Source organism: Nilaparvata lugens, chromosome 9, assembly GCF_014356525.2.
Source record: "Nilaparvata lugens isolate BPH chromosome 9, ASM1435652v1, whole genome shotgun sequence".
NCBI lineage: Eukaryota > Metazoa > Arthropoda > Insecta > Hemiptera > Delphacidae > Nilaparvata > Nilaparvata lugens.
In genome coordinates, this window is record NC_052512.1 from 41,520,271 (window position 1) to 41,533,248 (window position 12,978).

The 12,978-nt window shown below is 32.5% G+C and overlaps 1 protein-coding gene across 3 annotated transcripts in view; it reads left to right on the plus strand.

Moving 5' to 3' along the window:
* Positions 1-2,864: 2,864 nt before the first annotated feature.
* Positions 2,865-12,978, plus strand: part of LOC111057936 (myogenesis-regulating glycosidase-like) — a 65,456-nt gene continuing 55,342 nt past the window's right edge. The window contains exons 1-3 of one of the 3 annotated variants that reach the window (XM_039435887.1): positions 2,865-3,208; positions 3,607-3,692; positions 7,116-7,316. In XM_039435887.1, the coding sequence (XP_039291821.1) occupies positions 7,227-7,316 (90 nt within the window). In that variant the 5' untranslated portion in view covers positions 2,865-3,208; positions 3,607-3,692; positions 7,116-7,226. Of the gene's footprint in view, positions 3,209-3,606; positions 3,693-4,671; positions 5,176-7,115; positions 7,317-12,978 lie in introns of those variants that run through there. The other 2 variants (XM_039435886.1, XM_039435888.1) reach the window with 2 other exon arrangements.

The window sequence follows — 12,978 nt, forward strand, 5'->3', positions numbered from 1 at the left end:
CATACAGAAATGTTCCTAATGAACCTAGTATCTCCTAATATCAGGAATGCTTTGCTGACCGGCAATTAGGAGGTACTGGGTTCGATTCCCGGGCTGAAAAATAATTTTTGAATAGTAGCGCTCATCGAATTTCCATCTAGCTGTTTACCCTGTTGTCAATATTTGCAGTAGCAGAAGTCTTCGGGGTGATTTACAGCATTTAATTGGGATTTCCGTTTAGTAATTATTAATCATTAATTAGCATTTGAACAAATGAAACTTCCGAATTATTTCAATCTGTAGATATTGTATTTATTAAAGTATAAATGGAATATCGGGGACCGAGCTTCGCTCTGGAGTACAAAAGCATAAAAAATTATTACGAATGAAGAAATTATAATAACATTCATACAGAAATGTTCTATCTAATCACAGTAAATTGTGATTAATTCCCAGAAGAATGCAAAAATTTCCCTCACAAAGGCCCAGTTGCACAAAAGCCGGTTAAATTTTAATCCTGATTAACTTCACGTGAACCTAATCAGAGAAGACCATTTCAAAAAGATGGATCTACTGGAATTAATCAGGATTGAAAATAGCCCGGCTTTTTGCAACCGGAACTAAGTACCTGATTGAATGATTACAAAAGTTCAACAGCTGAGTCATAATTTTGACACAGTCCCACACACATGAACTCGCTCACTCACTTCCATCACCAACAGACGACGAAATAATTATTATCAGCTGTTTTTCCAAGGATGAATAATAATTATCCTTTTAATGTCCTTCAGCTAGTTTTCTCAGGGATGGGACCTAGTGTGCAATCGAATTTTTATATTATAAACCTACTATGTTCTGAATTTAGTGGGAATCGTTAGAGCCGTTTTCGAGATCCGGTGAAATACAAACATATAAACATCTAAACATCCAACATCTAAACAGAAATTGCTCGTTTAATAGTATAGGATAATCACAAGAAACAGTCACAGAAATACCTGTGAGTTACAATGGAATCTTTTTTGCGCGGGATCATCATCTCAATGAATTATACAGGAGACTGAGAAGACCATCTACAGATTCAGGATTCTGAGGACACTGGTCGACAAAATTATTTTAAATGATAATGAACAGTACATATTACATCAATAAACCTGTATCAGCTACCATCTTTAGTAGGCATTGACAAGACAGAGGATCGGCAACGTTGTTCTCCTATCTTTCTCCACTGCCATTAAAACGTGGACCTCACTCTAGTAGTATCTATATCAAATAAAGTAGAACTCAGAGTACAGTAGTTACTGTATCTCTTTATCACAGGCTTCCAACAGCACTCACCTCTGGTGGTTCGGAATTTACCTAAAATATTCTTTTCACTCTTCAATGTTTTTTCCATTACGAACTGCTTGTTAATACACAGATTTGTAGGTGTAATTACCCTATAATATCAGGGCACCGAGCTTCGCTCGTTATTTATTTATTGACTTTTGATAAACCGAACACAATTCTTTAAAATGATTGGGGAAGTACTAACAGGCACAGCCCAAAACTGTTTATCCTAATTTTGATTTATGCACTATAAATAGTCCAGAAAGTAGGTTATGTTCCATACACTTGGATTCAGGATCAATTTTCTGTTCAAACATTTGAAAACAAGAAATTTATAATTTTCATTATATACAAACCAAATTGAATAACAAAATAACACTCACTAATCACTTGAAATATTGTCAAATAATGATCAACTTTGGAAATTTTGATACACTCTAGTTTAGGAGGATTATCATATAATCTAAACCAGATTATGTTGATCAAATCGATTGAAAATTGTCTAGCTAGATAAAATTTCTCGCTGATTGATTATGATTACACAGCTGGAAATAATTCTGTCTCTCTCCCACACAGGCACACGCATCTTCTGTTATCGAGAGACGACGAGACTTGGAAATGTTTTCCAAGGATGAAGTATCCTTTTAATGTCGGAATGACTGAAATTTGGAACTTGAGGTCCTTACACTATAAGGATCCGACACTAACAATTTCGATCAAATGCAATTCAAGATGGCAGCTAAAATTGCAAAAATGTTGACAAAACAGGGTTTTTTCGCGATTTTCTCGAAAACGGCTCCAACGATTTTGATCAAACTCATACCTAAAATAGACATTGATAAGCTCTATCAACTGCCACAAGTCTCATATCTGTAAAAAGTTCAGGAGCTCCGCCCCATCCATGCAAAGTTTGATTTTAGATTCCCAATTATCAGGCTTCAGATATAATTTAAACAAAACATTTCGAGTGGAAAAGATTGAACATGAAAATCTCTACAATTAATGTCTTGTAACATTTTCACCTAAAATAGAAAATAAGCTAAAAATTCGAGAAAATGTGATTATCCAATTGCAAACTGTTGGCAACTGTTGATTCTATTAAATATTCACTATGAAGAGATAGCAGACCTCCTGTGTCACCAGCGTTATTGTCCTGTCACCAGCTGGCTTAGATCTTTGTTTATAAGTAGATTTGAGATGCGCGTGAACACTATAGTGATGTCCATGTTATAATGGCAGTGGATAAAGATAGAAGAATAGCGATGCCGATTCTCTGCATTAATTAATTATATTTCTACACTGTCAAAAACATAATTGGCATCGTTGTGGACCTAGAAAAGGATAGTACCACCGGCTTTGTCGAATGATAGACAAGGATAGCAAAACCAAAGTTGATCAAATACTGTCATTATAACGTGGACCTCACTATAGCGTCAGGTGATCAATTTTCATAACGGCAATGAAAGTTGTGTGAGTGCGCCACACCAGATTCTTGCATGTTTGAATCAAAGACCTTAAAGATATCTCTTTAAGGTCTTAATATCTCTTTAAGGTCTTTGGTTTGAATGAAACTGGACAACTGATAGATCAATCTCCACGTTTGATAATTTGAAAACTCACAATCGATAAACATAACTCGCATTTTTTTCAAAAATTAAAAGCTTTCACGTCCACTGATAAACTCCATTATGCGGGTCATTATTGATTAGTGAGCTTCATCATAAATCTTGGATGAAATTGTGTTCTTTGCAGAGTGGAATGTTCTTTGAATATTCAGTCAGTCTTACGGAAACAGTTAATCAACTCAACAAGCTTGTGATCATGCCTCCCACGAATCCTCTTCTATCCAGTTGTATTCTACCATCCACAGCCTCCTCAAGTTAATCTTCCATCTACCAGTTTTGTAACTAGACTGCTTCAGTGTTATTTATTTCCACTCTAATCACTCTCAATTCTAGTGTTCTAACCAATAATGTTATTCTAATGAAACATTAACTATATGTGTGAAACGAATAATACTCTATATACATCAAATCATTTTTTTTAATGCTTGATAACGGTTTTTTCTATAGTGAGGTCCACGTTATAATGACAGTATTTGATCAACTTTGGTTTTGCTATCCTTGTCTATCATATGACAAAGCCGGTAGTACTATCCATTTATAGGTTCACAACGATGCCAATTATGTTTTTGACAGTGTGGAAATATAATTAATTAATTCAGAGAATCAGCATTGCTATTTTTCTATATTTATCCACTGCCATTATAACGTGGACCTCACTATAGTATTCTATTCACAGTGTATACTTGAGTTCATACTAAAATTTTATTCAAATTCTAATAACCAAGTGATATAGCCTTATACTGGAGACTTTCAATGTGAAAAGTAAGTGGATAAAGTTTCGTTTATATTCACTGTAAATCAGTTTTGTGCCAAAGTTCTTCCTTTCATTCTATCAACTTTCTGTTCTTAGTGTGCTTTTATATTGTCTAGTTTCTTCTATAATTTGATTTGAATTCAAATGCGGCAAGTTATTTATATGAACTGTAATTTGGGAAGTAATAATAGACCATCTCAAAACTATATAGAACACTACTTACCGTACGGTATATTATTATAAATATCGGGGCACCGAGCTTTGCTTGTTATTTTTATTTATTGACAAACAGAACACAATTCTCTAAAATGATTGTGTTTATATTTCACAGCTGGCTATACGTCATCTTATGAATTTCGGGGATGCGATATTTTGATTTCTACATACTCAATTTTTTACTACCCACAGCTGTTTCAGCCAAGTATGAATTATCCTTTTAATGTGGTTCAGCGAGTTTTCCCAACGATGAGACCAAGAGCAATCCAATCTTTATATCATAAACCTACTATGTTCCAAATTTCGTGAAAATCGTTAGAGCCGTTTTCGAGATCCGTTAAACATAAAACCAGATATAGAATTAGCCAGATATGAAAATAACCAGATATTTATATAAAAATACAGAAATTGCTAGCTTAATATAATAGGATGTCATTGATTGTTTCATAACTAGAAGCTAGATTCAGTTAGATCTACTGGATTTAAAGTGTCCTGTAGAAACCGAAACTATTTCAATTCAATTTCAATTTTATTGATGTCATGCATTTTACAATAATACAATATTGACACAAGTCAAATACATAGTGACAAAGGTAAATTACATTGTAAAAAATATTAACTAAAGCCTATACCTAATTTATTATATACATGCCTAACAATATTTTATTTTCATTGTTCCATAAATGGCAGTTTACCGTAATTGATTGACCTTTGTCATTTGGCACAAATCCATAATTTTTCCAATCAAAGCACATTCAATAGTGATTGCAATAGTATGTTCTTTTTAATGAATAATTCATTATTTGTTCAAGTCATTACCATATTTCAGTTTTTTGAATTGTACGCCGTTTGGATCACAGCCTTTATAATTTACTTGCACTGCCTACTTGAAGTGTCAACGGAAACAACTGGTTGCGCAACCTAACCTAAATAATGTCTTAACGTTCAGTTCATTGTCAGGTGACATCGTAATGTTTTTTGAAATAAGTTGAAAATAAATAAGTGTTAAAACATTATCACGTGCTTTTCCTTTGAAAAATAATGTTGTTTTGTCTACTGGGTGTGGCTGAAAAAAGTTTTAATTTCTATAGATATGCGTAGAAAGTTAGCGAAAAATCAGTGAAGTGTGCTCTGTTTATCTGTTCTGTAAATTTGTTTTTGTTTACCATCATGAACTTTTAAAACTGATAACCTAGCTATCAAATTAGCTAACTTGGGTAAATTTGACATTAACAACAAAACAAAATGCCGACGAAGAAAACTAAAAAATCTGAGGTATGTTACAAAAATAAACATGAGTTTTTTAATAATTAAATATATTATAGCTTGTTGTTTTAAATATATTATATAGGCTAGCATATTTGAACTACTATTTATTTTGGTGATAATAATCAGGCATCTAGTTGTTATTAAGATAATCCCATTTAGATTAACTGTTGACCTATTAGGTAACTATCAAAATTAGGGGAAAAAGAAGTTTCAGTTTTAAGCAGTTAATTCTCTCTGAATCATTGATTTAATAATTCATTGCCTCTAAATAAATTTGATTATTTTTTTCAAATTACATATTTAACAACTCTTAAAGGGTTGCTTTTAAAAAAACAAATATCTTGAATTAAAAAAAAATCCTAGAAAATTTCATGTAAAAAGTTAGTCTGATGTCTAAAGAATATTCCCATGTAGGCTAACTTTGATTCATGTAGGCTTAATCTACTCAGCTTATAATTTGTCTAGGCTAATATAATAAATTAAAGAATAATAAAAATAAAAGAATCTATCACTAAATCCTCTCCTATAATGGTATACCGTAATTATATTGTATCAAGTATTCCGAAAATTGAACCTATTCTACTCAAGATTTAGTTTCGATGTACCTATTTTAGGCCTATAGGTTTTCGTACTTGGTATAATACTGTTCTTGAAAAACATTTTCAACTCTCAAGCTTGAGGGTGTGATCACATGGGATGCGTATACAAGGTGGGTGAAAAGTCCGAGAACGGCTTAATATCTCATACAAAAAGGAAATTTGACGGTGGGTGTGATTGAAGATCCTACTAAAATTTAAAATACTACTTTACTATGACTTCAAAAATCTGGTCCGCCATCTTGAATGCAACTTTGTTTTTTTAAATAGGAAGGTGGTCCTACTCAAATTCAAAATAATACTCTACTATGACTTTGAAAATCTGGTCCGCCATCTTGAATGCAACTTTGTTTTTTTAAATAGGAAGGTGGTCATGCGATACATAATTTCGATACGGAATTTCAAGAAAAAAATAAATGGCGAAAACCGCATATCGCTATCTCAAACCGTTCCGAAGATATTCACATTATCAATCAATAGTATTCAAAGCAGAAAGAGAAGAAAAATCCTGATTATCAGCTTATAGAGCGTTAAATTCTCTCCAATTTGATGTATAATTTCACACTTTTACAAATTTCCCTAAACCTTGGCAGTAGATTTAGTGTTAAGTGTGAAATCTCCTTGAGACTAGATAGGAGGAGAACATATCAAAAATCCCCATTCCTAACTCATGTGCTAAGGGGATGAGGGTGGTTTAAAAGTTGCATTTTTCAGCTTTTTCCTTCCACGCTCATATCTTGAGAATAATGAGTTCAATCGACATAACTAACTGTTCAAAAATAAAGCTTGATAAATTCTTCACACTTTTTGTTTTGTAGAATTTTGTGATATTCCCAACAGTTCCTGAGATATTCGCTCTTGAAGGTGTATAATTGTTAAAATAACAGGTTTCTATCCAATGTTTTGCTCTTTCAGGTCTTATAACTCTCCAACAATGCATCATAAAAACGTATGCTTATCGTAGGTTTGTAGAGCATTAAAATCTGTTTGAAATGATGTGTTATTTTACTATTCCAAGTTTTCCTTTCATTGTTATAGCAGCTTCAATGTAGTGGCTAGCCAAAGACAGAAAAAACCTGAACTCTTAACTCAGTCCTCAATAAAGGCATCAATCTAATCAATTAATCTCTCTAATAATTTATTTTTTCTTCCGAAAAAAGATTACCTATTAGCGGCTAGCCAAAGACAGAAAAAACCTGAACTCTTAACTCAGTCCTCAATAAAGACATCAATCTAATCAATTAATCTTACTTATAATTTATTTTTTCTTTCAAAATTAAATGTTTTCCATATTATTTATTTTTTCTGTCAAGTATTTTTGTGGAAATGAAAATTTGAATATTGCTACAGGAGCAGAGGCTGTTGAAAGAGAGCAACCAGCCGTTACCGGTAATAGTGGTAGTGCCAACCGAACAGTCGCAAAACTCCCCGACAGGCGCCGGGCAGGTTGGCAGCAGTGCAATGGACAAAGTGCCTCAGTTGGCGCTCAGTCGTCGCAACTCGATTTCGCTGCCCAACGTCATGATGGAGCCGCCGGAATATGAGCCACAGGTGAGTGACAATAGTAAATTATTGACAAATCCAACTAAATCCAACCTGTGAAAAAACCCCGTTTATTATTATGTTTTTCTTCAAAGAAACAACATCTTCTTATGTTATTTCGCCATAAAATATAGGTCCGGTTGCTCCAAAGCCGGCTGAATTTTAATCGTGATTGGTTCACTGGAATTAATCACGATTGAAATTCAACCCGCGCTATGGAGTTTTGATTTGAAATATATAGTTGACCGAGCGAAGTGAGGTATAAGATTCAAGTCGACGGTTTGGCATTTCTCTTAATGTTTAAATGTTTATATGTTGCGCATTTACGGCGAAAAGCGGTAATAGATTTTCATGAAATTTGACACGACTTTTGACAATTTGGCAGATCTAACTATTCACTGAAAGAAGTTCCTTTGAAGAAACCCCCGTCTATTATTATGTTTTTCTTAGAAAAAACATCATCTTCCTATATCATTTCGCAATAAAATATAGTCCCGGTTGCTCCAAAGCCGGTTAAATTTTAACCGTGATTAATTTCACGAGAAACAATCAAAGAAGAACTTTTTGATAAGATGGTTTCTCTGATTCCAAATGGAATTAAATAGAGAATGCATTTATTCAAATGGTAATAAATATATAATTATTATTTAACGAAAATCCTAAATAAATGCTGTAAATCACCCCGGAGACTTCTGCTACTGCAGACATTGACAACAGGGTTAACAGCTAGATGGAAATTCGATGAGAACTACTATCCAAAAATTAGTTGCCAGCCCGTGAATCGAACCCGGTACCTCCCAATTGCAATTGGCCAATGTCTGCAGTAGCAGAAATCTTCGGGGTGATTTACAGCATTTATTTAGTTTCTCTGATTGGTTCTCGTGGAATTAATCACGATTAAAATTTAACCGACACTACGGAGTTTTGATTTGGAATGTGTAGTATAAACTTGAAAAGGAACAGTTTTGAGCATCAGTCTGTTTTACCCTTTCCTATAAGTAATATCGGGGTACTGAGCTTCGCTTGTTATTTTTATTGACTGAGCGAAGTGAGGTCTAAGATTCAAGTCGACGGTTTGGCATTTCTCTTAATGTTTAAATGTTTATAAGTTGCGCATTTACGTCGAAAAGCGGTAATAGATTTTCATGAAAATTGACAGGTATGTTCCTTTTCAAATTGCGCATCGACGTATATACAAGGGTTTTGGAAATTTTGCATTTCAAGGATAGTATAAAAGGAAAAAGGATCCTCCTTCATACGCCGATATTAGAGCAAAAATCAGACTATAGAATTATTCATCATAAATCAGCTGACAAGTGATTACACAGATGTGTGGAGAAGCCAGTCTATTGCTGTATTTCCATAAGGTCTATAGTTTAAATCAGGTACTTGCTCTTGTTCGCGGCGCGTATATCTGTACGCACCTTTAGATTCAAGTCGACGGTTTGGCATTTCTCTTAAAATGTTTAAATGATTAAATGTTTATATGTTGCGCATTTACGGCGAAACGCGGTAATAGATTTTCATGAAATTTGACAGTTATGTTCCTTTTCAAATTGCGCATCGACGTATATACAAGGTTTTTGGAAATGTTGCATTTCAAGGATAATATAAAAGGAAAAAGGGGCATCCTTCATACGTCAATATTAGAGTAAAAATCAGACTATTAATCATAAATCAGCTGTCGAAAGATTATAAATTGCATGCCATGACGCATGCAATTCAATATCTCAATGTAACTTGGTAAAATTTAACAGCTGTGTAGACTATTAATTGCATGCCTCATTGAATGCAATTTTTATGCACTATAAATAGGATGCAAAGACTTATAACAGCTTGTCTGGGCGCCTAGATGTCTTCTGGTTTTCTCGCGCTAAATTCCGGAAAGCGTTATATGATAATTAAATCTTGTGTAAGCATGATCTGATCAAATAAGTAGTTGGTGTATCAGTGTGGAAGTGCTTATGGTTTGGAACGTCGTTATAACTGCGCGAGGTCTACTGTTCACAGAACTACTAGTATCGAGGCACCGAGCCTCGCTTGTTATTTTTATTGACCGAGCGAAGTGAGGTCTAAGATTCAAGTCGACGGTTTGGCATTTCTCTTAATGTTTAAATGTTATAAATCGTATATACAAGATTTTTGGAAATTTTGCATTTCAAGGATGATATAAAAGGAAAAAGGAGCCTCCTTCTTACGTCAATATTAGAGTGAAAATCAGACTATAGAATTATTCATCATAAATCAGCTGTCGAGTTGACTATAAATTGCATGCAATTCAATATCTCAATGTAACTTGGTAAAAAATTATCAGCTGTGTAGACTATAAATTGCATGCCTCATTGAATGCAATTTATATGCACTATTAAATAGGATGCAAAGAACTTATAACAGCTTGTCTGGGCGCCTAGATGTCTTCTGGTTTTCTCGCGCTAAATTCCGGAAAGCGTTATATGATAATTAAATCTTGTGTAAGCATGATCTGATCAAATAAATAGTTGGTGTATCAGTGTGGATGTGCTTATGGTTTGGAACGTCGTTATAACTGCGCGAGGTCTACTGTTCACAGAACTACTAGTATCGAGGCACCGAGCCTCGCTTGTTATTTTTATTGACCGAGCGAAGTGAGGTCTAAGATTCAAGTCGACGGTTTGGCATTTCTCTTAATGTTTAAATGTTTATATGTTGCGCATTTACGGCGAAACGCGGTAATAGATTTTTATGAAATTTGATAGGTATGTTCCTTTTTAAATGGTTGATAAAGAAGCCTTAAATAAAATAACTCCATACCTGGGTGAAAGAAAATTATTTTTATTCAATTAATGATTTGGTTTGATATTGATTAATGGTGTATGAATTTAAAATTCAGCTTTATGTATATCTTTAATTATTGTTATTTCCTAGAATGCAATATTGAGTTGTTTGAATGTTAATTATTGTAAGCCTATATTATAATATTTTATATATTAATATTAATGTACAAGTGAATAAGATATATTAAGACGCGTCGGCGTACAAGTTTTCTTTTGTCGACGTGTAGCACAAAGTTGTTTTCCTTTTTGTTGTATTCTGTATATATTTTTTGTGCAATAAACGATTTGATTTGATAAATTGCGCGTCGACGTATATACAAGGTTTTTGACAATTTTGCATTTTAAGGATAATATAAAAGGGAAAAGGAGCCCCCCTCATATGTCAATATTAGAGTAAAAATCAGACTATAGAATCATTCATCATAAATCAGCTGACAAGTGATTACACAGATGTGTGGAGAAGCCAGTCTATTGCTGTATTTCCATAAGGTCTATAGTTTCAATCAGGTACTCGTGGATGAGAATACTGCGTGAGGTCCACTGTTCACAGAACTACTAGTTTATACTCTATGACAATTTCCACTTAGTCTAACAAGACTCAAACAAAATAGCACTCTACATGAATGAACTTTGAGTATTAATGTAGAACTAAAATTATAATACATGAGCACAGTAAAAATTAATGAAGATTACTCCAAAAACAAGATAGATTGATTGATTTATTTATTTCATTTTCTTTGCCAAGTCTGGAGACTTATGGCAAACATCAAGTTACAGAAATACATTGCAAACTCAAATCACAGAGATAAAAAAAAACATATATAAATAAAATTAATTCTATTTTTTTTTGATAGTAGAATGATTATCTATAGAAAGATATACATAATATGTATAGAAAGATAGACATAGAAAAATAAGAAGAAAAAAGTCATGCAGTTCGTGAACCCATGCAAAAATCATTATCTACTTCATTTACTATATTTCTTCAAAAAAAAAAACATCATCTTTCTAAATGATTTCTCATAAAATTACAAGCCCGGTTGCACAAAAGCCGGTTAAATTTTAATCGTGATTAATTTCAATGATTCAATGATTTTATTTAAGCCTAAGTACATCACTACATGTAGTGTAGTGTAGCCAGGTCACATACAACAGTACAATCCATATGGTTCACGAGAACCAATCATAGAAGGCCTTTTTGATAAGATGGTTTCTCTGATTGGTTCTCGTGGAATTAATCACGATTAAAATTTAACCAACACTATGGAGTTTTGATTTGGAATATGTAGTATAAACATGAAAAGGAATAGTTTTGGACATCAGTCTGTTGTACCGTTTCCTATGATTGTACATGACTAGGTAAATAAATATATTTTAGAATGTAATAATTGGTAACATATGAATCGATGAGATTTCCAGGATATATTCTTCAAAGTATTGTCTCTCTTCTTTAGGGCTACTTTTAAATATGAATAAAATATAAACTTGACTTATAAAAATATAAATATAGACTTGAAAATGGCATTAATGTCCGAAACATGTTGTTATAAAATAATTTAAAAGGGTACTAAGATTTATATTTTATTTATTCTTCAAAGTAGTCTTTTGTTTATCATAGAAAATACTACATTCCTCAGAATAATGAATTTCAGCAGAAATGTATTCTATTTTTTAATAAAAATATCTCAAATTGAATTATTCTTTAAAAATTAAATAAATTTCTCAGAAATTGATATTTTGTCAAATGCAATAGCGTATTTTAATAAATTGATGAACAATATCTTGAAGATTGTATCTTCAAAATTTTATATTCTACTAATTATTGTGAAATGATAATATGTTATAAAACTTTCAACTTTGAACACTCATCTTCAAAAATAATTACTGTAATAAAAAATCTGTGTTATCCTCAATAATTTATTCCATTTTGATCTTGTTCAAATCGAAAACTTGTTTTCCCAAAAACCTGTCTCATTCACAACTAGGGTTGCCACCTTTTTTTAAGAAAAATAAAGTACATTGGTGATCACAGGCCTAAGAAATATAGTACATTAGATTTAAATAAAGTATTTCATGTCATGTTATTTTTACCTGTATATTATTCAAAAAGTCAGCATAGTTCTTTGTGGCATTCTTATATACTCACAAGAATACACATTAATGACATGAATATCACTGATTACTATTAGAATCCATTATAATTATTCTATCAATAATGACTAATGATAGAATAATTCGATTTATCCAAATAAGAATATGATACCTTGGAAAGTTATTGATTACATACTGGTATGACGAAAATAATCATAAATCATTAAAAAGATAAATTAATTCCATTTGTTACAAAGCACACGCTCATACAGAAGAATTTTTTAACAATGTATCATGAAGACATATAATTTATTTTATTCAATCCAAAAAGTTTCAGAGTTGGTCTTCTAAATTCAAAATGTCTTGAAAAATGCATCTAATATTGTTACACTTCAACATTATAATCAACTCAAGTGGCATGGATAGAGAGTGAATATGAAACCACTTTATACAAATTCTTGAACTCATCAGCATCACATGCACTGAAAAAATTTAGCCAATATTTAGTTTAAATCTGACAGTCTCTGCCACTCTACTAACCTAAAATATTTTGATTTCCTCATACTTCATTATATAGTACTTTATTGAGCAAAATAAAGTATTTTTGCATACTTTATCTTGCTTACAAAGTATAAATTACAAGACCTCCAAATAAAGTACAATACTTTATTATATAGTAAGGGTGGCAACCCTATTCACAACCATCACTCTACAAAATTTTCATTCCAGTTCGAATATTGTTGATGAAGGAGTACTTTGGATAACTT